Source organism: Struthio camelus, chromosome Z (genome assembly GCF_040807025.1).
Source record: "Struthio camelus isolate bStrCam1 chromosome Z, bStrCam1.hap1, whole genome shotgun sequence".
NCBI lineage: Eukaryota > Metazoa > Chordata > Aves > Struthioniformes > Struthionidae > Struthio > Struthio camelus.
Window position 1 is genome coordinate 31,062,400 of NC_090982.1, and position 26,018 is coordinate 31,088,417.

The 26,018-nt window shown below is 39.1% G+C and overlaps 2 protein-coding genes across 4 annotated transcripts in view; one reads left to right on the forward strand and one right to left on the reverse strand.

The window, feature by feature from the left end:
- Positions 1-11,750, forward strand: IDNK (IDNK gluconokinase). 2 transcript variants are annotated; one of them, XM_068927126.1, is made up of 5 exons: positions 1-160; positions 571-601; positions 1,015-1,101; positions 2,715-2,758; positions 5,174-11,750. In XM_068927126.1, exons 1-5 carry the CDS (start codon positions 120-122, stop codon positions 5,517-5,519), a joined length of 549 nt encoding a protein of 182 aa, XP_068783227.1. In that variant the 5' UTR covers positions 1-119; the 3' UTR covers positions 5,520-11,750. The 2 variants fall into 2 exon arrangements, with proteins under 2 accessions (XP_068783227.1, XP_009667803.2); XM_009669508.2 differs by lacking the exon at positions 1-160 and adding an exon at positions 243-288 and having other exon boundaries at positions 5,174-7,413.
- UBQLN1 (ubiquilin 1) overlaps positions 11,198-26,018 on the reverse strand; it is a 26,239-nt gene continuing 11,418 nt past the window's right edge. The window contains exons 3-11 of one of the 2 annotated variants that reach the window (XM_068927124.1): positions 23,402-23,517; positions 21,961-22,223; positions 20,978-21,136; positions 20,054-20,297; positions 19,430-19,572; positions 18,352-18,435; positions 14,609-14,724; positions 14,107-14,275; positions 11,198-12,401 (exon numbers count right to left, since the gene is read on the reverse strand). In XM_068927124.1, coding sequence (XP_068783225.1) covers positions 12,246-12,401; positions 14,107-14,275; positions 14,609-14,724; positions 18,352-18,435; positions 19,430-19,572; positions 20,054-20,297; positions 20,978-21,136; positions 21,961-22,223; positions 23,402-23,517 — 1,450 coding nt within the window. In that variant the 3' untranslated portion in view covers positions 11,198-12,245. The remainder of the gene's footprint in view (positions 12,402-14,106; positions 14,276-14,608; positions 14,725-18,351; positions 18,436-19,429; positions 19,573-20,053; positions 20,298-20,977; positions 21,137-21,960; positions 22,224-23,401; positions 23,518-26,018) is intronic. The other variant, XM_068927125.1, reaches the window with a different exon arrangement.

Here is a 26,018-nt window from a genome sequence, read left to right on the forward strand (position 1 = left end):
GGAGGCGGCGCCGGGCCGGGAAGGGAAGGGGCGGTGGAAAAGGAAAGGGCCGGGCTGGAGGAGCCCGAGCAGGTGGCGCCGCCGGAGGAGAAGCCGCGGCGGCGGCGGGGTGACCCGCCATGGTGCTGGTGGTGGTCATGGGCGTGAGCGGCTCGGGGAAGTAGGTACCGCGGGCGGGCGGGCGGGTGGCGCCGGGGCCGGGGCCGGGCCGCCCTCTGCAGCCACCTTGCCGCGGCGCAGTCCTTGGGGACGCGCTTGCCTGTGGCCCTCTCCGCGGCGTCAAGCCAGGTGCTGCCGCGTACTGCCTGTAATTATTACAATACGCTGGGATTATTAGGAGGTATCACTGGGGTCTTTTGGGAAATGCTGGGGTTATTGGCCTAGTCAAGACCGAACGTTTTCGTCGATGTCTCGCTGTGGCTGCTGTTAGGGATGGGAAGAAGGAGGCCTCAGGAGTATTAGCAGTTAGCAGGTTGTGTCCCAAGAAGGCAAGAGAACAGCTCACCCCTCAGAGAGAAGAGTGATCATAAAGCAGTGTTTATCTAACAGACCTTTTGTGCTCTTTTACAGAACCACAGTTGGGTCCCGCTTGGCAGCAAAGGTATGGTTGTGTTATATTCTGGGTGTTAGGTGCTTATTACCACTTCTTTGAATAGGATTTCTTCTTTTTTCTTGCTGCTTCTGGCAGCCTGCAGTTCACAAATAGCTAGTACTAATATACGGCACAAGAATGGCAATTTATCAGGTTAGTCTGTCCGTTCCCACTAAATTGGGCTTGGGTGGCTATCACCAATGTAGTGTAGCCTAAATCGACTTAACAACCATTATGCATGAACTGTTGCTGTTTCTTACTAAGCTTACTTTGTAGTTAGGGTAAGCATCGTTGCATAAATGGTGATTCATACTGTGGTGCAAGAGACCTGTAATTCTTTAAACGTGTTGATAAACTCCGGGATTCTTATCAGCTAATCTGGTTTGGGGGAATGATCCTTTTGGTTTTTTTTCCCTCCTTAGTTGGGATGGAAATTCTACGATGCAGATGATTATCATTCTCCGGAGAACAAAAAGAAGATGGCGGAAGGAATACCACTAAATGATGAGGTAACTTGTATAAATCCCAAAAGAATAGCCACCAACATGTTTTTCTTCATAAGCTCTGACAAATCACGTTATGGTACGTTGTGCTTTATCTAAGGTAGGCTGACTGTAAATAGACACTGAATTTGTAGGAGTGCAGCTGGGAAGAGAGGGAGGATTTTTACATAACAAAGAAGTATGCATTGAAAGAGTAAAGGCTATTAAATTATACTTGGTGGTTCACAAGCAGTTAAATTCTGAACTGGCATCTATCAGAAATCTATCTGTCTGGGTCAACATACAGAACTGCAGCTTCAGATTACATGTTTTACTTCGAATTAAATACACTGAGACGAACTTTTTTCCTGGAAGTACATTTCGCCACTCTCAATTGCTACAGTAATTACTCCATAATTTTCCATTTTATTCAAACTCACTTAAAATGAGCTTCCTTTCCTTTAGCCCGCTGTTCAACCCAAACAGATCAGATTGATCAAGCTTACTTGTTTATAAATAGTACTACTTACAAAGTTACAGACATAAGTAAATTACAAAAATTACAAGAAAACACCTTTTGAACTTTTTCTGGGAAATGCCTACAAATGTAAGGTTAAACTAGGGTGCTAGCTATGGACCGAAAAAAAATATTCTAGATGCCTATTAAAAATTTTTGTCTTTCATTAATGGTTGGAAGTTCATATAAGGCAGCGTCGTCTCTTTTAAAGCAGCGTTGCAGAATTGAATGACTAAACCATTCTTCATTGGCATATGATGCCAAGCAGGAAGGAAGTAGCTCTTCTGACACATGAGCAATGCAAAATTGTGAGGGCCTTCTTGAATGGCATTGGGAAGTTGTTCTATAATGACAGTAGCAAAAAATTATTGCATTTATTTGTTCACGTTGTTATTTGTTCCATTCCTCCACCAGTAATTGCATTAAAAGATGAAATGGGAGCAATGGTTTAATGCTCATGGGTATGAAAAAAGATACTAAAGTTTAAAGCTTAAAATTAAATTATATTGAGAATCTGATCAACCACTTGCATTTTCAAACTCTATTGAGCAAAGTCGTTGCAAAATGTGGCTATGATTGCATTTATCTGCGATTGTTACTGATATAAAAGTGTTATGATAGATCCAAATGTACTTATCTGCAACAAATCAATCTTGATACCTTGGAGTAGTTCCTGAAAGCCTCAGCTTTGATCCAAAGCATTACCTGAGTATCCCAAGGTGCAAGGAAAAAGAAATAACAATTCAACCTGTGTAAGCAGCTATCTTAGAACAGACTTAGCATGAGAGTTGTTAAGAGGCAACAGATAATTTGACTGTTCTTCAAAAGATTTACAAGGCACGTGCGATGCATGAGTACGTGTTACTTCCATCAGATAGTTCTAGGCCTTTGTAATATAAAAAGTACTATTCCGCTAAAAACCTCTTATTGATAAAAAGCCTAGCACATCTTCTTAGCCTTAAAGCAATGGTAGCAGATACAAAACTGAACTTGCTCTGCATTATAATACTAACTTTCATCTCTAGTCAGATGTTCTTAGTGTTAGAAATGCTTGTTTCAAATCAATTTCATAAACAATTTTGAGCTAACTTGTGGGGTTTTTTTTGTCTGCATTGTTTTTTAGGACAGGATTCCGTGGCTTTATGCACTGCATGATATATTAAGGAGGTAAGACAACCTCTGTCTTTAACGAGTTCTAGCTAAACAAAACCAAGTATTTTCCCCGTTGCATTCCAATGCAGAAATGTATGTGGTAGTATAAAAGTATTCTGCAGCTAGTAAAGCCATTCTGTTTTCTAACTTATCTGAGGTATCATAATAATTGTCAAAGGTGCGCTAACTCCTGAATAATAATGCTGGGAAAGCTAATGGCAATGATAGTTTTGTTCTGCTGTCTGTGTTAAGAACTTAATATTTCAAAAATCTAGTTCAATAATAAATGTGACATTAGCTACTTCCAGAGGGCATAACCACAGAATACACTGGTAACGAATTTAGGATAGCATTTTTCTAAACTGTTACTAGTTTCAGTGAAATACAGTCCAAAATTATTAGGCATTTTGAATCTCTCTTTAGAAATGTTTGTTTTCAGAGATTTAAATCGGCTGACCAACTCATCGTTCAACTTTGTTATTAATTAATACATACTTCCTACGTAGTCCTACCTCAAATGTTCAGAAACAAGTAAGGATAATTCAAAGGAAGTTTTAGGAAACTTGTAAGTGAGAACAGTAAAACATGTAGCTTTAAGCTCAAATACTTTTGTTTTCAACCTGCTTTAATTTGGTATGTTATACTTAATACCCAGCATGCCCTCTTTGTAAAGAGGAATAAGAAGCAAGTTCCAAAGAGCTCAGGCATGCTCAAAATGCTGAATTTGTGTTCTGCGTTCTTGGCCACATCTTTTTCTGTTATCTTCAATATCAGACCTTCTCTTGATGTTTCTAGTGGTTGGGAGATGAAACTCACAAAATCTCTTCTTCTATCTGTGCCATTGAAAAATGGCGGGAGGTTGCCGAACTGCTCAGCCTTAACCCTTGGGGGAATTCGATTCCTGTTCAGTAGCATCCAGGATCTGAAACTCGGAGATGGGGGAAGGTTCAGACTGGCAAAATACCTACCAAATGCCATGGAAGTGGACACCTGACACAGCTAATTAGAGCTATGACTCATCCCATTATGGCTCTCTAGTCACAACTGCTTTTCTGTGATGCTTCATTTCACCTCTTTGTACATGTATTGCAAACAGAAAGAGAAGGATCACAGCCAGTAAGTACCCTTTCCTTTTAGCTTGTTCCAAGTATGCTGTGTCACTTCTTGGATCCTGGGCTCCATTTAGGGATAGATGAAAGGAGAAGGAAGGAGAAGTAAGCTAGCCATCCTATGGCATCAGCTGCTTACCTCCCATGGTACCGCAAAAGTAATCTCAAAGGTTATTCTGCCAAAACTTCTCATCTAGCCCAGCTTCCCCTATATCTCCTGCTTCCCAAATTTCTTTCTCTGGCTTCACATGGCTGTTATTTGCACATGCACATCAGGTAATTGTACCTTGTTTAAGTGTTGGTTAATTTACTGAGGAATTTATCCGGCTTGTTATGTCCAGATGTGATCTGTTGCTTTCTGTGACATGCCTGCCCAAGGCAGCTCCAAGAACTTTGCAATATCAAGTATACTTTAACAGTGCCTGGTGTCAAGCTACTTGTAAGTAGCTGAGATTGGCATGGACTCACCTAGATGATAACAATAGGTATTACAAGTTCTCCTTTCTTTGGTTGAGGAATGCGGCATGTTTGTTAAATACACCTAATTTTAATTTGATTAGAGAATGTATTTTCTTGTGCAGACATTATAGTCACTCTGATTTGTAAAGACAAAACTAATGCTACATTTGCTTTTTTGGTGCAAAACACCACCCCCACAACTTAATGCTTTTAAGTCTATATTTTAAGAAACCTTGTCATTAAAAAAAATGTGCACAGAGTATTAATTAAACTTTGTGCAATCCCTTGTATTGCTTGAAGTGAACACATCTGCGTTGTTCCCAGTAATTACGGTTACAGCAAACAATTAAGTTAAATCTGAAACAATGAACATGGGAGTTGAAAATACACCTGAATATACATTCAAGAACAGAGCTTTGTTTTGTTCAGCTGCTGCTTACTCTCTAGACAGGTTCGTATCTTCATTTTTTTTTTTTTTTTTTTTAGATGATGGATGGGAGTTTCTAAGGATATTCAGTTGCTGCTTTTCTCAGCAATTACGGACGTATTCAGGGCACTTCCTTATACTACATTAGAATCTAATTTGAATGAAAGAATGATGGCTAATATAGAGCACCCTAAGATAAAAATTTTGGCGGGAGAGTGGCTAGTTTCATCTCACTTTCAAATCTTGTTCTTACCTGCCTTATCAATTTGATTTCAAAATCCTGTCAAAATAACAAAACATGCTAGTACCTCTGAAGCTATTCTCTGCAAGGAACCAGGAGTTGTCTGCTACAGAGACAGCATGGAGTAGCTGCTATTTTAATACACGAAGTGTGGATGTGTTTTGTTTTGTTTTTTTTTTTCTTCTTCTTGGTAGAGAAGAATCGTCTAAGCAAGATGCAGTTCTGGCCTGTTCTGCACTGAAGAAAATGTACAGATGTGTATTAGTTAGTGGAGCATCAGCACTTGAAAGCAACCAGCCAGAGAACCCAGGAGAAAATGCAGCACTGAAGATCCTCTTTGTTCATTTGGATGGGCCTATAGATCTCATTGCTCCTCGCCTGGAGAAGAGGAGAGGACATTTTATGCCACCTGAATTACTTAAGTCTCAATTTGATACTCTGGAGCCTCCTAGAGCACCAGAAAACTTTATTACTGTCAGTGTAGAAAAATCTCTTCCTGAAATAGTGCTGGAAATTGAGAAAGCAATTTTTTCAGGGTGAGGCTTTTTCAGGAGTTGTTTCTAAATTATATATACAGAGACTCTCTCAAGCATATTAAAGTTGTGAAACAGCATTTTAATTATTTTAAGTTAACCAGAACAACTTACTTTTCCCAATACTTAAATGGAGGTGGTATCCCAAGCTAATTTATTACTTTCGATATTTTTATCATGGCTCTGTAAAGGCTGTATAACATGGATCTTTCACAATCCATCAACATTGTTTAAGATCTTTTCCATATGGAGTTAAAATTCCCATTAGTACGGGTGAAAGTGGAGCCACCGAAGCACAGCCTGCTTTTGAAAATCCCATAGAGTTACACAGTAATTGAAATTCTCATTTTTCTATTTTTACTTTGTCAAACCTGGAAGGGGAGAGCATATCTGCCAGTGAGTGATGAAATAATTAACAGCTTTGTAAAAAAGCTGTGTATTTATTTTTCTACAAATATAAAAGGCAGGAACTTGAATGATGAAGTTCTGTCCGATCTTGAACAAGTTGTAGCTTCCACATTTGTGTCCTTAGCAACCCCACAAAGGTGCTGAGACTCTCTGAGCTCATTATCTGCACAGCAGCTGAAAAAAGAGGGAGGGGGGAAAAGGTGGTGGTGGAAAAATGGTACACAAAATACAATTCTCTGGAAAGTTTTGGAAATAAAATGAAAGGGGCATGATACTGGCTTTGAATTAGCATTCATCATATGCAAAGCGTACCCATTGATAAAAGCAAGCGGAAAGTGAGTCAGCCAGTTAAGGTAAGATAGTGATCACAGGACTGATGGATATATCCTCCTTTTAAAACCTAACTGTCGTTCTTTCAGAGCTGGACTTTCTCTTTCACTTCCCTCTTCTGGCATGCTTTACTCTTCCACCGAAGCCTATAATATGCCCAGTCCGTTATATGCTTATGGATAGGTTTTCATACAACTACTTTAAAATTTGAGATCAAACTGTTTCTAATATACTTGTTCAGTTTTTTTTCTCTGATCAGGAAATGCCTGAATATAGTCACAGAATTGAAAGTTTAAATCCTCTTTTTTTATTGCCAATTTTTAAAAATTCTTTTTTCCCCTGTTACAGAAGAGATGCCTCTTATCTGCAGAGTTTCCATAAAGTTAATTTCTGTTGGAAAGATTCCACCACAAGTTAGACTGAACAGAATCATCCCTGTGTGCAGTTGCACATGAATTACTATTTAGTGTTCTCATGCAAATTTGTGATTTTTAAGGGGACCACTTAGTGCCTTTTCAAACAAAACTTGTGTTCTGAAGCATCTTTGGAGTAGTTTCTATTTAGATAACTAGTTGAAATATGGTCATCTTGTTTCTCATTTTGTAGTGGTAATAAGTGTTTTGTGATTTACCAGGTATTACCCACTGTGCTTAGGCCTGTATTATATGTGAATGTAATCTGACTGAAACCAAACATGCTGGATTCAGATTCAGGATTGTAAACGCACTCACTGAGAAGTGGTCTTTCCCTTTTCGTTTGACCTGGAGGAAAAATATCAGGCAGTTAGCAGTTTTACCATGTGTAGTTGCAGATTACGGCAGCACTGGGAAGAAAAGCCTCAGTTCATTCCGAGTTGATTTCTGCACGCTTGTGGTTGATCTGAGGAACAGCCAGGGTGAAGCGGGAGACGGAGGCAAAGTTCAGTACAATAAAGTGAAGCGGCTGCACTTCTTAACACCCTCAAAATTCAGAGACTGTAGCTATTCAGACAAATTCACTGATCGGAGCTGTAACAATGTTTAGTCACTATGAAAATTAAAGAAATTGCACCCCCTTGTGGTACTATCATTTTTAATGACGCCTTCATATTTTCCCAATATACTATTTTACAAGAAAACAGCATTTCTACTATGCCCACTATTAAATGCAGATTTATGCTCACTTTTTTTCAGACACAAACTAAAGAATTCAGGACTTCTTAACAGTGATGGGAAAGCAGCTGCATTCCGTCGCAGAACAGAGGATCAGGCAGAAGATGCAATTTCAGTCCCTCATAACTAAAAGAAACTGGGCAATATTTTTTAAGTAGGAGGATCTTAAAAGCTAAATTTTTTGCCTGCGTAGCAGAGCCCTTACTTTCAGATCCATGTGTACTTACATCATGCTCACAAATTGGCTGGCATTAACAGGAGATCATGCTCACCACTTAAAAATCACTCCTCTCATGGGGAAGTCTGTTTAGGCACCTTAGCTTGGAAGTCTCTCTTTTTTTAAACAAAACAGTACCTTCTTAAAGACTCTTCATACTTTATTCCTTCAGGTTCAGCTTTGATATGCCTCTTCTCCAATGACAGGAATATTTCCTTCTCTTAAATGTATATGCCTTTTGCTTGAACTTAAAGCAAAACAAAACATTACCAGTTCAAATAATGAGAGGAAAAGTCAAAAAAAATCAACCATTTAAATAATATGCCTTAAACATTATGAATGTCAGGTACAGATTTGCTATTGTAATTCAGTACTTTAACCTGTTATATATCCTCTCTGTGCTTTCCCTCCAGCCTCCTCCTGCTTCCTTTTCATTTAGAAAAGGAAGTTTGCAAGACTCTTTGGAAACAACTTCCCATTGGCTCTGATGGTTGATTTATTTTCGCCAGCATGGGCACAGGCTTGCTCACATGTAAGGCTGCAGGAATGCACAAATTGCTTGAAAGAATATATGAACTTGCATTTCCCAGGGCCATCAGTGGATCCCACCAGTCCTACAATTTGAGAGAGTCCAGAGACTACATATAGACGATTGTTCAAAAAAGTCTGTTACCCACTAATCTGAAAGACTGCTGTCTTTCAGCATCACTTTTCCTGCTCGTTTATCAAGAACAACAAAAAAAGACGCTAATCATCCAAATGCTAATTTCATACAGACAGCTCTGCTGAATGTAATGGGACCGTGCATATGCACATTGGAAGGAAAAGATCCCAGAACGCTATATATGTAAGTTTCATTCCCCTACCCAAGCAGGTTCCTGCAACATTTAGTTTACTTTTTTTTTTTCTTTTTTAAATGACCTTGCATCCTACTAGGAATATGTTGTTGCAATTCAGTTAGGCAGGCAGGTTATTTATATTTTGTTCTTCTGATGCAAATTTTCTGCGTTTTGAAATACCGTGAAACCAGAAAAGACTAAGGAGGACACGTCTGGAGTTAGAAATTGCGTTTCCTACCTTGCCATGAGCATAATATTAGTACCTACAGAAGATACATGCACCATACCCCTCAAGAATGTGTGCTGAGGACAGTCTGTAATATGCTATGTAAATACTGTACCTACTACAAGAAATGTTTACAAAGGAGTAAACGTTTCATAACGCTTTACTGAGGAAATTAAAAATGAAAGGTAATTTCTAATAATGGTAGCCATTCCCAGATTAAACATGGGAAGGGTTGAGTCTTTAACTCAAGCTGCACCGAGTATCTATACAGGCAAAGGGTCCAACCCAGCTGCCTGCCATCTCAGCGCTAAACTGACACGGCTATTTTATTTTGCAGACGCACCATCAAGACAATTAGCCAGATCAAACAATTTACAAAACTAGCCATCTTGCGGATAAATTCCCAAGGGTACTTACCAGGGTTTGATGTGAATGTACAGATTATAAACCCTTTAAAATGGTAAAAAAAAAAAAAAAACCCACTGAACAGTTAACTCTTCCTCACTTTCAACTTTTAGGTATTGGGGGGAGGGGGTTTCTTTTTGCAACAGTTACTATTACTTTCTTTAGCAGTAGCGTGATGACCTTCAGATCCAGGCAAGGCAGATCCTTTGAGATCATTTAGTCCAGTGTAGGGGGGAAAAGAGGGAAGCAAGGAAATAAAAAGACAAGTTTGAGGTACACATGCTCTTCTTCTGGTCCGAAATGCAAGCAGCAGACTTCAAATACAAGTTATTTAACTGCTCAGAGGTAACTATAAGATCGCTTCTGAAAGAAATGGTAGATGAGACTTCCAGAAGAGAGAATTTTAAAGAGGGAAAGCAGAAGGGACAGTGAGTATCTGCTCAGAGAGCGCGAGCGAGCAAACAACAGGAAGGTTCTGATATGCCATTAAATCAACAAGTGTCATCTATCTTCTATTACTAAAGAGGCAATAAAAGCTTATCACTACCTACAGACCTTGTTCCACCTACTACCACTTTTAACATTATGGTGCTTTCTGACAAAAATTAAAGTTCTTCCTAGGCGAAAGATGTCTCAGTGTTTTATCATGTCTTATGAGAAAGCAAGTTGACAATAGTTACTGATAAATTAAATACTGATTATACCTTTATAAGTAAACTTAGCTCAAGATTCATTGCAGAATTTAGGTCAATCTTCATCTTTTATTAAATTTCAACAGACTGACTTCAAATACAGTGCTTCTTGGCTGGCGTGCAACTTAAGTACTTACATAGGCGAATTGGATGTTGTCTCAAAAGGATGTTCACTTAGGCTAGATTCAGTGTTTTCCTATCTTGGTACAGCCTGGTGATTTTTAAAATCACCATTAAAATCATCATTTAAAAATCACTCCTTTTTCCCCACCTCACCCTTGGGTCTTTCATTTGACAGCAGCCTTTTTAGAAATTATGAGTTTTATTCGTAAAAGGACCTGCCTTCTGAATGACCGGAGATCTCACTTTTTAAAACAACTTCCCTACAAAATGTCAAGTCAGGTTAGTTACTTTGAAGAGCCTAAGAGTAATTGTGAAAATAACTGTGAAAAGTTCTACTACAGAAACTACTTGCTGTCACTTCCCTAACACAACCTTGTACTCAGTGCAACAAATGCCACCTACCGAAACAGAATTCACTGTGAAGGTATGATCCCTTGCAGGTGTACTAGCTTCGGTCAAGAAACAAAAGTAATAATAATTTCCCACCCAAACTATAGGTATTTTAAAAGGCTTTGATCATATAAAACTTAACCTATCAGGAGATTCTCTTTCGATTTTTGTTTGCTTGTTTAATACTGTGCTGCTGCATCTATGAGACTTTGATCCAGAGGCAGAGGCCTGCCAAACAAGAGACTCTCTTGAACTTTTCCCAGTACTGTGCATCAGCAATATTTGAGCAATTTAGTTACTGCCAAAGTAGGTAACAAGGTTACTGAACAGTAAACACTTCAGTGAGAAGAATACAACACAGGTACTCTCCGAAAAAGCTGCATGCTTGGCTTTGTCAGGAGTTCTAACAATTGCACAGTATGTAAAAGACAATACATGCTCTGCATCCTCCTTTATATCCCAATATAATTTGCTTTAACCAATTAACAGCTTTGAGTCAGGACTGGTAAATTAAACCATTTGTAAGCAATGTTTTTTAGAGTAAACTGAATTTATCTTTGTACCATCGAAAGAAGATTGTTCACGTTAACTGTTTAATGCAATACAGCAATTAAATCAGAACATTCATACAACTACACTGACACCAAAGACCAAACAAGGCAGAGGCTATTCACTAATACACACAGCAGAATGCTTCATTTCACTGCCTCCACTTTATTTAAATCCATGGTCTCCAATATTACATGCCCCTTCCTCTCTCCCTTCCAATTGATAATTCAAGTATTGCTTACTAATCCTAGCCCCAAGTCAGTAAATATGCCCAGAAGTTACAGGGAGAGGCCAACCATAAAGCTGGTCAGTCATCTTGAATGCCAGGTAATCATTAACTGCAAACACACTGAGACAAGATGCTTAAAGATTTTTTAATTCATTTATTACCTGTGCACAAGAGAAGTAACTACCAATAAAAACTCAAAAGATATACAGTATTTTTTACATGGTGGTTAAAAGGAATTAGAATATCACATGACAATGAGTGAAAAGTAATGCTTCCAATTACAAATCATAATACGTGTTAGAATCTCAATGGAACAAGCCAAAAAGCCTTAGAAGCAGGTTCAGAGCACGAGGCAGTGCTCCTTTAATTTGCACAAAGATTAAGGTAATTTACAGTTAATCTTTGTGAATATTGAGACAATGTTACAATGCAAGTTTCTGTACAGTTAGATGTAAAGAGATAACCAGAAGAGCAATTCTAGTATATTTTAAATGAACTTGCCTAAGCATTTCTGCTGAGATGTTTACCAAAGATGCTGGAAGATTCTACACCGAAAAATGTCTTACAACTTGTTTTTTTTTTTTTTCCTGGCTTTTTTTGGTTACTTATAATTTCATTCTATTGCAATGTGTAAATTTCTAGAAATGAGCTGTTTCCATTGTATATATTGTGTTTATACTTTATACAAATAAAAGCAAAAATGGTAGATTACTCAAGTGGTATAAATCTTACAGCATTTTGCTAGCAAAAAATACATGCCGAAGTCACAATAAGCAGTATCGGTACCCACAAATTATAGCTTCAATTAATTTTGTTTCCTTTTTAATTTGTATTCTACATAAATTACTACTGAAGGCTAATGTGTAAGTCGTAAATAAATTGGACAGTTGTAGGTCAGACAAAACCTGCTCACCCAACTGTGAAAGCGGATATTGTTTCAAAAAATCACAAATAATGCAGAACAAAGAAGTGTGATGCATGCAACAACGGAGTGAAAATGCATTGATTCCCACTGCTTGAAGAAAACTACTGCACTCCACCTTAAAATGCATCGGACTGATTTTAGTTATAACAAGACAATCCCAAGAGTCAGAATGAAATAAAGCAAGTATTTTAAAGATTTAAGAGCTGTTATCAAAAATAAATTACATTTTTTCAAGTTAAAGAAACACTGCTATGAAGGCTGAGAGCCAAGCAGCCTTTCAATAGCTGCATTGATATCTCCTCCTGTTGCTATTAGAGCTTGTAAGTTTGCTTCACGGTTCAAAAAGCCCATTGCACTCAGCTGCTCCAGTTGTTGCTGAAATCTAACTTCTGGATTTTGTAACTGCTAAGAAGAAAAACGTCAAGCTATGAAGGCACAATACACATTTGGCAAAGTACAGGATTTACACATATTTAGTTCTGCACCACTCCTTGCCTTTACTAATTTCTGAATACATCATTTTTGTTTCCTAAAACTCGACTCTGACATAAATTCATTTCACAACTGAATTTCTGAGTAAGTCAGACTAGCCTCAAATTTTAAGAGTATCTACGCTTATGTGACATTTTTTGGAACTACAGGAAGCGTTGCTTGCTTGACAAAGGAAGAAAAACACAATTAAATGAGGTAAGTTTGTGTCCTGAGAACAGCTTCTTAAAGATGTGCATCTAGTTCATTTTTGAAAATGAAACAGTTTACTCTAGTAATATGGGACAGCAAGGATTATGATGACCTCACTGTTGGCAACAGTGAACGTGGCAGGCTATTTTTTTCTTGGCATAAAAATTACCTCTTTTATAGTGAGCCAAGTATTTGTTGACCTAAATTTACCAGAATTCTCGTCGTTAGAAAACTTCAGCCTAAGGCAAACAGACAGCTGTGCTTTATGGGTTGACCCTGCTCATACATAAACTGATGGCAAAATTCTCAATTATTTCAGTAGTATGAACTTCAGTTCACAGGGATTTTTGAAACAGGACAATTACATGAAAATAATACATTTAAGATAAATAAGGCTGGAGTAAGAAGTCACTTTTTGAAAATCAGTGAGACAATTTACATATCAACACAAGACTTCTGCAGTTCCTACTAATTTTCCTTTTGTTTGACTTCGACAATTGCATACATTGAGAAATTCCTACTAGTATTTAAAATCTGCATATCCTTCCAAATCAATGCAATGTGAAATTAAAACACTTCTCCCTCACCATCTTCTTCCCCTAAGCAAAACTAGGCAGAATACTGAATTTGCACTGTAAGATTCAGCAAGATCAACGGTGGAAAATCTAAGGGAATATGGCTTCCCACAGCTACACTGACCACCACTGTTTTGTGGTTAGCTAAAATAAAATAGTAATAAAATTATTTTCGTCTCAGATCAGCAAACTGAACTGACTTACCCTGTGGCAACAGAAGAGGTAAGAGCAGGACTGCACCTGCATAATAGACCCGCAGTCTATTATGACATTGGCTGCGTACCACAGCGCAAGGGTGCTGTTTCACACAGCCTCCTGGAGATACCTCTCCACTGTAAGGAGTGCACTTCCTTTAAATCTGCTCTTGCTCACCACTCTACAACCACTTGCAAAGCTGCCACCTCTGCTGGACATCTGCAGCCCTCTGGAAAGCCTGAACTCCACTCAGGAAGTTAACATAATGTACTGCGGTAGGTAAGAGGCAGTAACATCCTGCAAATTCTGTCCCCAAATAACCTGAACGTGGCTATCCTGAAGCGTGGGACAGAGGCTTAGTCAAAGCTACAGAATAAGAGCCAGCAGTGCAGACACGAAACACAGATGAAGGTATTTAGTACACTGAAGCTGTTAAGGGTGTATAACAATCAACTGTTCAGAGGACACTTCTACTCGAGTTTGATGTTCCAGCATTTATTTGCACAACTACAACGCTTTTGAGCCTCCTCTGCTCTCCTTTGGTCAGAAGCATTCAACAAGCTCTCTCTTCAGCTCTCCCCAGTATACCCTCCTCTCTCGTGGTCTGCATCAAAAAATCCAAAAAGAAAAGAGCCCTAAAATATAGTGATTTACTTTACCTGAGCATTTGCACCAGCAAGTGCCTGCAACATTTGCTGGACAAACTGCTGGTGACCAGATTCAGCAGTTCCTGATGCTGGACTTGCATTTTCACTAGGAACAGAACTAGGCACAGTGGACCCTGTAGGAGCTCCAGTGCTTCCCAATCCACCTAAACCAGGATTAAAGCTGCACAAATGACAGAAAGAGAAATACGTCACTTTAATAATAAGAAAACTTAATTGTAACGTCTCTTCCCACCATATCTTTAATTAGAGTAAAAATTCTGTCAAATAAACACAGGAGTGGAAGACAAAGATCACGCACCACTTTTTAAAAGTGCTTTGCAAACAAAAAAACAAGACAGAAACTAGAACAAGTTTAGTGAAACTAGAAAATGCATGAGGAAAGGTCTGTAAAACCAGATAAACCTCTACATCTAAAAAGAAAAGGAAAAAAGCTGAAAGAACAGCACAACGCAAGAGAAAAGTTAGTGTCTAAACATGTATGACAAATTCTTACGCTGGTATAAGTCCTGGTGCTTCTGTTGCTAGCGTCTGCAAGCCCTGCTGAATCTGTAGCAAAGCCTGCATTGCTCTAGGGTTTGACATAGCCGACAACGTGTCAGGATTCTGCATCTACGAACAGGAGAGAAACCCGTAACTGAACCATATACAGACATTCAAAGTTAATCTTTAATTTAAATATAAAACTTTGACGTTTTATATAATCTGATGTGCTTTCACAACTAGCCGTTTCTCAACTTATTTCAATATTCACATGAAAACCTTCAGATATTTTTTGAGAAAACTTTCACAGGAAGTGATTAATAAGCTCTCTGGGCTGGAGGCACAGCATTTCAAATAAGGTGCACCTAAGGAAAAATATCTTTTCATTACCTCTTCTGGTAGACTTTATCCTAATCTTCCAAAATCATAGGAGCGTATTAGTCCAACGTAATTCTAAAATTAGCCTCCTGTGTCATACTATTGGTAAGCCACAAGGCTGAATATCATGAAAATTGATCAAGAGGTATCTAAGAAAGTTATAAAACATTTCTTTTCCCTACCTAAATTCAAGCCACAGCTGTCTGTTCATGACAATTTGTGCATCTGCTCATAGCTATAGTGCCATCACAGCCTACAGACATACAAACACTCTACAAAACATACTAACAAGCAGATGTGTGATATTCAAAAACCATGACTCTACTCCAACTTCAACTGAAAACTGGCGTTCGCATCCACAGATGACGTAAAATGAAAATCCTTCTGATTTCCGAAATTAAATGTCCAAAACCTGAACTACCTTAGATATGAAATCAAAACTAATGGCTTTTGATCACCTCTGCTCAGAGATGCCAACGTAAGTGAAAAGTTATTTGCTTGAGTCACAAGTGAAGCTGTCTTGGTAGCCAGACCTGCTGCAAATAGCAGACAGGCTGATTAATCCTAGCAGCCTTCACTCAGCAACTAGACCAAATTCCTTCCGCAGCAAACACATTTTTGATTCACAAAGAACTGCACAGATTAAACTTCCTCTGCTGCAAAACAGAAGTGCAGGATAGGGCACAAAGAACGAATGTTGACTCTGTCATCGAATACAGGTGTGTAACGAGACTTAAGCGCAGCAAGATTTCAGTATTGTCAATTTTATCTCTTGGATTTTTATCTTCCTGATAAAAAGAAGTCAGAGGAGAATAACTAAATCTATAGCTGGTGAAATGTATCCAAGTTCTTAGAGAACAAAAACATTTTAGGTTTACTGAAGTAAGCTGCTGTGATTACTTTAAGAAAACCATCTTTAAGCCATGACCTACTGTCTGATATTTGGAGTTGTTTTCACAGAAAACTGTGGCCCAGCAATTCTTTCAGAGCTTAGGTGACTTGGATCTTATCCTTGTTAACATTATTAATTCTAGCTGTAGAATAGCAGCAATGTTTGGTAAGATATTATATAAAAGGAACAGATAGATACCCTGAAGTGATACTGGTGGAAAGAGGCACTCAAAGGAGACAGAAAGGAGTTGGGCTGCCTCTGCACGATATATTAATTAGCACTGATTCACACATTTCAAAATACAAATTTGGTATTAGCTCCTCAGATACTACTGAGTCATCATGAAGTAGAGTCACTAGGAAACGCTACCGCCGTTCACCTGGTTAAGAACATTTAAATAGTTTCCTCTGAATACTAAATTTGCTACTGTAATGACTTGTTTTACTCATAATACTGCCTACCTACAAGGAGATCCTGGCAACAGGCATTTACTCTGACTGGCAAGGACTGCCTAATGATAGAACTCATCTCTAAGCATGTGGAGGACAAGAAGGTGATCAGGAGCAGTCAGCGTGGATTCACCAAGGGAAAATTATGCTTAAACAATCTGATAGCCTTCTGTGATGGGATGACTGGCCGGGTAGCTGAGGGAAGAGCAGTGGATGTGCTCTCCCCTGCCTTCAGCAAGGCTTTCAACATGGTCTCCCATCACATCCTCACAGGTAAGCTCCAGAAATGTGGGTTAGATGAGTGGACAGTGAGGCGGATCGAGAAGTGGCTGAATGGCAGAGCTCAGAGGGCGGTGATCACAAGCACAGAGTCTAGCTGGAGGCCTGGAGGTAGCGGTGTCACCCAGGGCTCAGTGCTGGGTCCAGTCTTGTTCAATGTATTCCTCAATGACCTGGAGGAAGGCACAGAGCGCAGCCTCAGCTAGTTTGCTGATGACACTAAACTGGGAGGAGTGGCTGACACTCCAGAGGGCTGCGCTGCCATTCAGAGGGACCTGGACAGGCTGGAGAGGTGGGCAGAGGGGAACCTCCTGAAGTTCAACACAGGCAAGTGCAGGGTCCTGCACCTAGGGCACCCAGGCATCAGGACAACCTAGTGGCTGACCTGCTGGAAAGCATCTCTGCAGACAAGGACCTGGGAGTCTTGAGGGACAACAAGTTAAGCATGAGCCAGCCATGTGTCTTGTGGCCAAGAAGGCCAATGGGATCCTGCACTGCATTAGAAAGGGTTGCCAGCAGGCCGAGGGAGGTGAGCCTCCCCTCTACTCAGCCTTGGTGAGGCCACACCAGGAGTGCTGTGTCCAATTCTGAGCTCCCCAGGACAAGAGGGACATGGAGATATTGGAGAGACTCCAGTGGAGGCCTCTGAAGATGATGAGGGGACAGGTGCATCTCTCCTATGAAGAAAAGCTCAGAGAGCTGGGCCTCTTCAGCCTGGAGAAGAGAAGACTGAGAGGCAATCTCATCAGTGTATACCAATATCTAAAAGGAGGGTGTCAAGAGGATGGGGCCAGACTCTTCTCGGGGGGTGCCCAGCGACAGCACAAGAGGCAACGGGCAGAAAGTGAAACACAGGAAGTTTCACCTGAACATGAGGCAAAACTTCTTTCCTGTGCGGGTGACTGAGCACTGGCACAGCTTACCCAGAGAGGCTGCGGACTCTCCTTCCCTGGAGATATTCAAAACCCACCTGGATGCAATCCTGGGCAACGTGCTCTAGATGACCTTGCTTGAGCAGGGGGGTTGCACTAGATGATTTTCAGAGGTCCCTTCCAACCTCAACAGTTCTGTGATTCTGTAACTCCTGTACTGGATTATATTTCTGACTCCTAAAAAATCTTGCTTATTTCTATCTAGAGGACTCAGTCCTATTACATACACTGTGACAGCCAAGATCAAGCATATACCCAGGCTGCAACCTCACTGCTATTAAGAGAGACAATCTGGTGGTACGGCAATCTTCACAGGCAGATAACTTCAGAACCTGCTCCACTTCTTTTCAATCAGCTCATGATTTGCTGCTTTCAGGTCATCCTGTTAAGTCTCTTTATCCAAAAACTTAGGCAAGGTGAAGGAAATATAAGAAAAGCATACTAAAAGCTGATTTCAGTAGTGGGAAAAGCCCTAATCTTTTTCTTTAATTTGATAAAAAAAACACGTAGCAAGGAGATGTTCTCTGACTGGTGCGCCGTAAGAACACGCCACTCTAAACAAAGAGGCAAGAGAAAAATCAAAGCAGTTGTGCTAGCTGCAGCCAAAAATATTCACTCAAAGTCAGGTTTAACTTTTCAAAGGAGTAGAGAGATGAATCAAACACTTACTTATCACAGGACAATCCAGTTCAGTGTCTGAAGCTAATGAGATTATGTATGACAGAATCTAGCTTTTAGCCGTATCAAGCAAAGACACAAATTTGTTGCAAAAACTCACTCACTGAATTGCACATACTTATTAACAACAGCTAGTATCACATCTTACTTGCTGAAGAAAAGTAGGAAGGTGTTGTCTCATTTGTTCCTGAAGTTGAGGATTTCCAGCAAATAAAGGATTATTCAGCATCATCTATGGGACAAAAATATTTAACTTCAAAGATCAAGCAGTAAACACTGGAGTGGATTTTAAGACAACTATTTACCACACACACATCATAGGAGATAATCTGTGAGGTTAGTTTCATAGACAATTATCTTATTTTCTACTTCTCCTTCGGCCTTGTCGTAAACCACCAGCCTGAAGACCGACTGAACTGACTGATCCCTCTATAACCCACCCCCCCCCCCCCAAAAAAAAAAAAACACAAAAACTTTTTAAGTGAACGCTGTGCCATATCCTTGCGGAGGCAACCTCATTTCTATTACAAGAAAATCCTTTTCTGGCAAGATGATAGCGATAGCTTTCCTGTAAACAACATCTGCAAAAAGCCGGGCATACTTTCTAACAAAGTCTTTAACATATAAAAGGTAGTATGTTTTTCTCAGTTCAAGATTTGATGCTGGATATTATCGCTGTAAGGAAGTTTGGAAAGCACTTCTATGATACCATTCATAAAACAGCACTGTGTATCAGCACTTTTATAGTGAGCAAGGGTCATAGACGAGAAATGAAAATCAGATTAACACCTAGATACAGCAACAACTTCTTCCACTCCACCTCTCTCCTCCCAAGCTACTTTGGATATTTACTCACTAGGAGATCCACTTTAATTTATAATCAAAGAAAATGTTTTGTCTAACTGGTTCTTAGGCTAGGTCACAAGTTTAAGGCTGTCCAAATCATACACAGACTTACAAGTTATTTCAGAAGAACACCTGGCATGATGTCCAAACACAAATTGAAGAAACTTACGGCAACAGATTGTTAAAACCGGTAACTAGGTAAGAATTTCAATGTGCTAGGCGTTTACATACTTTAAAAATTGGATTATTCACAATAAACAAGTGATTGTTGAGATGCTGGCAGAATTATTCTAGTGAAAATATAACTGTGCGATAGATTAAAATCCTTTTTTCCTCCTACTTTAATGTACACCACTAATTGCTACACCTAATGCATTTACCTGTACTGCAAGATCAGGATTCTGGCTTAATGACTGCATCATGCTTCTCATGTATGGTGCAGACAACATATTCTGCATAAGTTGTGGATTTTCTGTTATCTGCTGTAACAAGCTCTGCATTCCTGGTGTGTTGAACATACCAGCTTAAAAAAAAGTAAAAGGCCACTTTAGTAAACATACTAGCTATAACCATATGAAGTAGACTACCTAAAACTAGGATACAACTATTTGGTTTTTAAGACTTTCAGTCCCTTAAGTACACCTCAATGTGGTTCTGCTCACACAGATGCATCTGCCCTAGGAACAAGTTAAGACAGAGGCTATATTCAATAAGCAGTCCCACTAAGCATCTATGTTATTAGCTGTATTCACGTTTGGCTCCAAACAGGAAAAGCATCTTTCATCTAGAGATCTGCTACTTTTTCATTTTAAGGCAGCACACAAGTACTCTTACTTTACTTTTCACGCTCGTTTTTCTACAGAGGACTTTGATACTAGTCAAACGTTCCAAGAAAGTAAAAAGCAATAAAAATTTTGAATAAAAATCTCTCCTTCTAATAAAAGAATCAGCTCAGCAAATTCCTGTATATGCGCAAATCTATACAATTGCAGCAACAAACGTACCTCCTAGTCCAGATCCCAAATTTGGTATGGTTGAACTCTGCCCCGTACTGCCAGAGGTACTATTTCCAACATTACTACTGCCACCACTCTCACCACTAGTGCTGGTACTTGTTGCGGAACTCTGAGAGCTTGACTGAGGAGCCCAAGGATTTGGCAGAGGATCTCTATTTTCTGTACGAGAGGGCTGGCTGTCCCCTCCTGACGATGCATTGCTTACTAAAGAAGCAAATGGATTACCTCCAAACTACGGAGGAAGGAGAAACATCTATCATCCATTAAAGCCAACTATTTTAAAGCGTGCTAGAAACAGCAAATTACATTACTGTAATTACAAAATTACATATAAAGATAAATTTTGGTGGCTCTTCATCAGTTATACTCACCAGTATAAAGTAAGTCGTCGTAAATATTTCGAAAAGACGTCAACATCGAGAAAGAGATAATAGCATCTCCAACAAATAAAATAACATTTCTTTTTGAAAGCGGTGTTTGCTTCTATGTTGCTACTTTGATCACGTAAGATTGTATTTTGCATAGCGGTTTCCAACTTAAAAAACAAACTTAAAGCCTTTTCTTCCCACCTTAAGGTCCAAGTTACTAAACATACCCTTAAAAATTTCTCCTGGACCTCAGAATTTTGCAAGTCAAATTACATGAATTTGAATTTAGAATATCTATTTAATGTAAAATTTTATTAACTTCAATATAGCTTCTCAAACCCACAGAACAGTAGTATCTTTACTCCTTCAAGCTTCGGGAGCACAGAATTTTCAGCGGAACAGGCCACAGAGCGCCTTTAAGCTTCCTGACTTCAAGCTTCAAGAAATTAGATTTCATCAAATACACATTTAAAAAGCTACATTATTTGCCTTCTTTTCCTTTCAAGAAACGTAATAACCTTTAGCGGTGCTTGCACTTTCTCACCTGTTCCTGCGCTGCATTCAACATTGGCTCCTGAATATCTGTGTACATACGTCGCAAGGCATTGTATCCGCCCGGTATACTTTCAAGGTTGCTCAAGGCTCGATCTTGGTTTCGCATCATTTCCTGCATCATTGCAGGGTTTCTAGCAAGTTCTAGTGTCTAAGGAAGTGGAACGTTTAATCTGTATTAATAAGAAATCCATTCTAAAGTGAAAACGTCAGCATTTGGCAGTATCACAGCTACTAACGTCTAACTCGGTCTGAAATTATGACTAGAGCCAAATCAAGATGTCAGCTTAGTGAGAGTCAATTGAATTTGTTATTTAGCCAGTATTCTGCCACAACTGTTATTATGCTGGTTGGGTCAGAAAGCATGACGAAACAGAAAAAAAGAATTTGCATGCACCATCCTTTTCTTTCTTCTTGTTTTCAACACAATATATTCCTACCATTTCTAACATCAGGTTTGCACGCAGCTTATGACACGAGCTTTAAAAATAAATATGTCCATTTTCAAAAGTCTCCATTTGTTTCTTGATACTCTCTGCCAATTAAGGCATGCATAGGCATACCTTATGTACCTCGTAACTTTAGCAGCACTCAAAAGTACCCACAGTTAGATAAACTGGAAATTAGCAGTCTGGAGAATTACTACTTTTGGTAAAGTCATTATTGAGTAAACAACAGGCGATTTCAAGTGCACACAGTGGCATCCATTTCTAAACTCAGAAGATACGGTTATAAATTCTTCAGCATCCTTCATAACTACGCTGCAGATTTTCTGAATTAGCAGCCTACTTCAGACACTTAACAACCAGAAACAGAAGCATCAGTAGCCTACAGCGACCTTCTATGCATTTTCTAATATGCCCAAATTCCTCTACAATGCTTCAGCACTCATCTAAGCACATCCAATTTTTGCTCTGTTGTTCACAGTTACAGTATAATCAAAGGTCATTAACTTGCAGAGATCTTTCTACATACCTGTCTCATTATGTCTGGATTATTCAGCATGTGACTGATCTCTGGATTTCTCTGTATCAGTTGCTGCATTTGAGGGTTGGCCATAATTAATTGCCTCATCAGGTCAGGATTTGAAAGCATGCTCTGAACAAATGGATTTTCCATTATCTGAACCATCATTTCTGGGTTGGACATAAGTTGTCGTTGCATCTGACTTTGCAACTCTGAAAAGTTTGATGTATTTAAGCCCAGGCTACTTAGACCTGCCAAACCTCCAAGGCCACCTTTAAGAGGATGAAAAAAAAAAAATTTGAACTTTCAGCTTCTGGTATACTTCTAAACATATTCAGACTCTTTCTCCATAGAAAATATTTAAAACATAACCCACACTTCAAAATAGTGAAACCCAAGGGAAATTCCCTTTTCGCAAGGCTGTTAAGAAGTCACCCAATGAGATGTTTGCTTCTTTAAACAACAAGACGCTCACCTAAAAATCCAACAAACTGCATCTGAAGTATAACTTGTAACAATTCTAAGAGCTTTTCTTCTCCCTCTTTTATAGCTAAGGTACAAGAGATAAGCTTGAGTTTGGGGGCCTCAGGTTTATTCCCCACACTCTCCAACACATTCGTAACAATTACTTATAGCATAACCAAGGGCAGAGAGATAACTAAGAGAGATCTCTTAATACAATGCATATCCCCTACTCTAATTAAAAGCGGAATTCTTCTTTTTGAGTGTCACCACCAATGCGAGTAATGCTCTGAATTCTCTACCTTTGCTGAGTCCAAAAATACAAAAGTTTCAAATTTTTAGAAGGTGCTAGTCAGTCTGAAGAACTGTTTAAATCTTAAAAAAAAGCAATTGCTTAACAAAGTTAACTCTTCTGATTTTACTTTCTTTCCAGAAAGCAAACGAGATGAAAAAGCATGAATTACAAAATCTAGCGTGACTACAGAAAGAGATAATATTTTTAAAACGGTAGACTGTAGCCTCTGTAGCCTCTTTATTCCTGAAACAGAAGAATGACAACGCTATCGGACTCAGAACCTGAGAAATACTGGCTTGTAAGAGAGCGGTAATTTTGTTACTTTTGTTCTTAATCTTGGCTTGATGTTATGGGTCCAGTTTCTTCAATACTCTCCTCAGGCCAATGTAGAAACACTGTTAAAGAGCAAAGGGAGGCTGCAAGGAGTTTCATTACCCACAGTGCCAGAACACATCATCAGCTGCACCTTACCGCTGAAGAAGACACAGCATAAGCCTGAAATTCTGTCTATAAAAATTAAGTAAATATATTTCCTCCAATAACTCGCTGAGCAGAAACCTTTTACAATTAATACCATAGATTTTTATAATCAGTCCTTCTTTATAGTCCTTTTTACATTAACATAAATCTCCAGGGACCATTATCTGACTCCTAGAGAATATACGCACTCTGTTACCTAACAAATATTCTTACCCAAGCCAAAAGGGTTGCTATTTGTTGAAGCTGGCGTTGAGGTACTACTGCTTGATGTTGATGTGGTAGCCGTACTCCCGCTGGTACTTGTTTGTTGAGCTGGGTGGTCTTGTGATCTAAAAAAGTAAGTTAAAAAAAATAGTCTAGCAAGGTAACTTAAATCATGCCACTTTATGTAGGAATAGTGTCATACTTGAGGAACTTAATTTACATTTTGATTATTTCTCAAAAAAAAAAAAACAAAAAACATACACTATTATCTCTAGATAGTTTCCTATAACAAATCATTCTCATTTGCAACGACATCAGTTCTTCAGAACAGTAGTGTCAAACATTGAGAAAATGGACAGGCATCACTGCAGCCATCACAACCTTTTCATCCTATGTCCAGGACACCTGCCAATGAATTGTCTCCTCTGTCGCTACCTTGCTTTAGGGATCCTTAGCCTTACTCCACTGTGCTCCTACTCCTTCAAACAGTACCAGTTCCATATCCATGGTTTAAAGAAATAAATCCTAGCAAGGTCTAAGGCAAGATTTAGTCCGTGCCACATGTTTAATAGGATGCCTCACTGACTGCAAAATTCAGTTCAAGTCTTATTTCATCCCAAGACAAGCATCAGAATCTCCATATTCTTTAAGAACAGGTTAACAGCGAAGGTACACAAAGTTAAAGCCACCACAGGTACAGAAGGCTGCTTGCCCAATTCATACGCTCGCCACAACTGTCTATTGCACAGGCATAAGGACAGGCAGCGCCATGTGGTGAAACAGATGAAGGAACTGAGCTGGCTAAAAGCTACTGGTCTCTATTCAATAGAAAAGAGGCTAGTTTCAAACCCTCCTCAGTTCCCTCATCTGGTTCAAAGACACGCATGTTTTGTGTGGAACTACAGCATAAAATAAATTGTACTACTATGCACTAAGCCCTCACACAAAGATTTGAGGATGAGACTGTATACTCAATTTTATAATCAGTTCATCTCAGAGTACCTTTCAGTGAAAAAAAAATTCTATGATCATTTCCCTAAAGCAAAGGCCCCCCAAAAATAATCAAAATAAGCTTAAGAGATGCCTCAGGTTTAGACTCCTCAAAGGCTTCCCTGAGTTTTCCAAGAGTTCTCCGACTTCAAGCTAAGCATCTAAGTCACAGATAGAAACCAAAAGGAGTATGAAATCCTGTGCACGCTTTGCAAGTTCTTTCACCAAATCAACAATGGTACCTTACAGTACCCCTTCTGCTAGTATACTCTGCTAATTCGACCAGTATCCTTATGCCAAGCATTCTTGTAAATAAGCAAATAAAATGTGGCATGCCCAGACATGAAGGTATAGGGTGCAGTGGGGCCTAATAACCTCAGTCAAGTTCCCACCGATGTTCCCAGGTGTGAATCAGAAGACATGAATTTAAGTCTACAAGATCCAGCAATTCTGCTACAGCTGCTATTAAAGTCCACAATGATTTCTATGAATTTAAGTTTTGCGTACTGGAATTTGTATTGACTTCTTGTTTACATATATGGATTCTGTTGAGTGAAAACCATACTAGATGGAATCGTCCAGATACAAGCTAATAATCCAGGAAGGGGATACCTGGATACTCAGCTTTGAAATAAGCTGCCCTGACCTGAGACAGGGCATGAGAATCTGGGCTCATTAATACTCTGTAACATTAACAGCAACTACCAACATTGAACTCAAGACTACAGCCCTTGGCCAATCAGCTGCAACTTCAACGGTCTTGAAGATGATACGTGGTAAAGATGATTCTCTAATAAGACATTTGGTTTCTTTTTGCTCAGGAAACATATTAATCCTTTCTCCATAAGCAGAAGAAAGAAAATATGCACAAAAACCTCTTCAGTTCTGCAAGTGAGAAGCACTCTTTTGAGAAGCAAATCTACCTTTTGATGTAACAAGCAAAAGAGATTTTGCTGTAGGACAGGACAGTATACAAGAATGTAAAAACTGATTGTCTATTGCTACATTATTTTAAGATACTTATTGTAACAGCACTGCATAATCCACACATACCGAAGAAACAACTACCAGCCAGAAGTAATTTCTGCAACCTACGTAGACATCGATGGAAAGAAAGAAGTGAAGTAAGAAGTCCACATACTATTATATATCTACTTCAGCATCAAGTTTTCTTTTGTCATGTTGTGAACACATTTCAGGTTTTTATTTGGTACCTTGAGCAGAGAAATTAAATGCATCTTCACTACCCATCGTTAATGACTACTACCTCGAAACCGTATTGGCCACCTTAAAGGTTACATCAGAAGTCAGTATGATTTTAGAAATTGTTTTCTGTAAACACTAGCATGTCCTTATAAAATTATCTTTTTTTCCAATCAGGCTTGATAAACGAGGATTCTCATTTGAAATTTACGTATCTAATATTATTTACCTAGGAAAAAGATCACCTTTTCCGGATCTAGTTTTGGAAGACAACTTTTCTTAATTCAGATATGTGGCATTAGTAGCCACTGGCTCTGCTATTTCAGTACTTATACCTACTGCAGGTCCAACCCAAGAATCGTTCCAAGATTGCACAAGTATCCTGCTATCACTACCACATCTTAGGAAGTTTCTCCACCACAAGCAAAAGCGT

What these genes read in the sequence shown, in the direction of transcription:
- IDNK (XM_068927126.1), top strand. Translation starts at nt 120, where the DNA reads ATGGTGCTGGTGGTGGTCATGGGCGTGAGCGGCTCGGGGAA. An exon ending in GGCGTGAGCGGCTCGGGGAA is followed by an intron (nt 161 to 570) that starts GTAGGTACCGCG and finishes GCTCTTTTACAG; the next exon opens with AACCACAGTTGGGTCCCGCT. An exon ending in GGTCCCGCTTGGCAGCAAAG is followed by an intron (nt 602 to 1,014) that starts GTATGGTTGTGT and finishes TTCCCTCCTTAG; the next exon opens with TTGGGATGGAAATTCTACGA.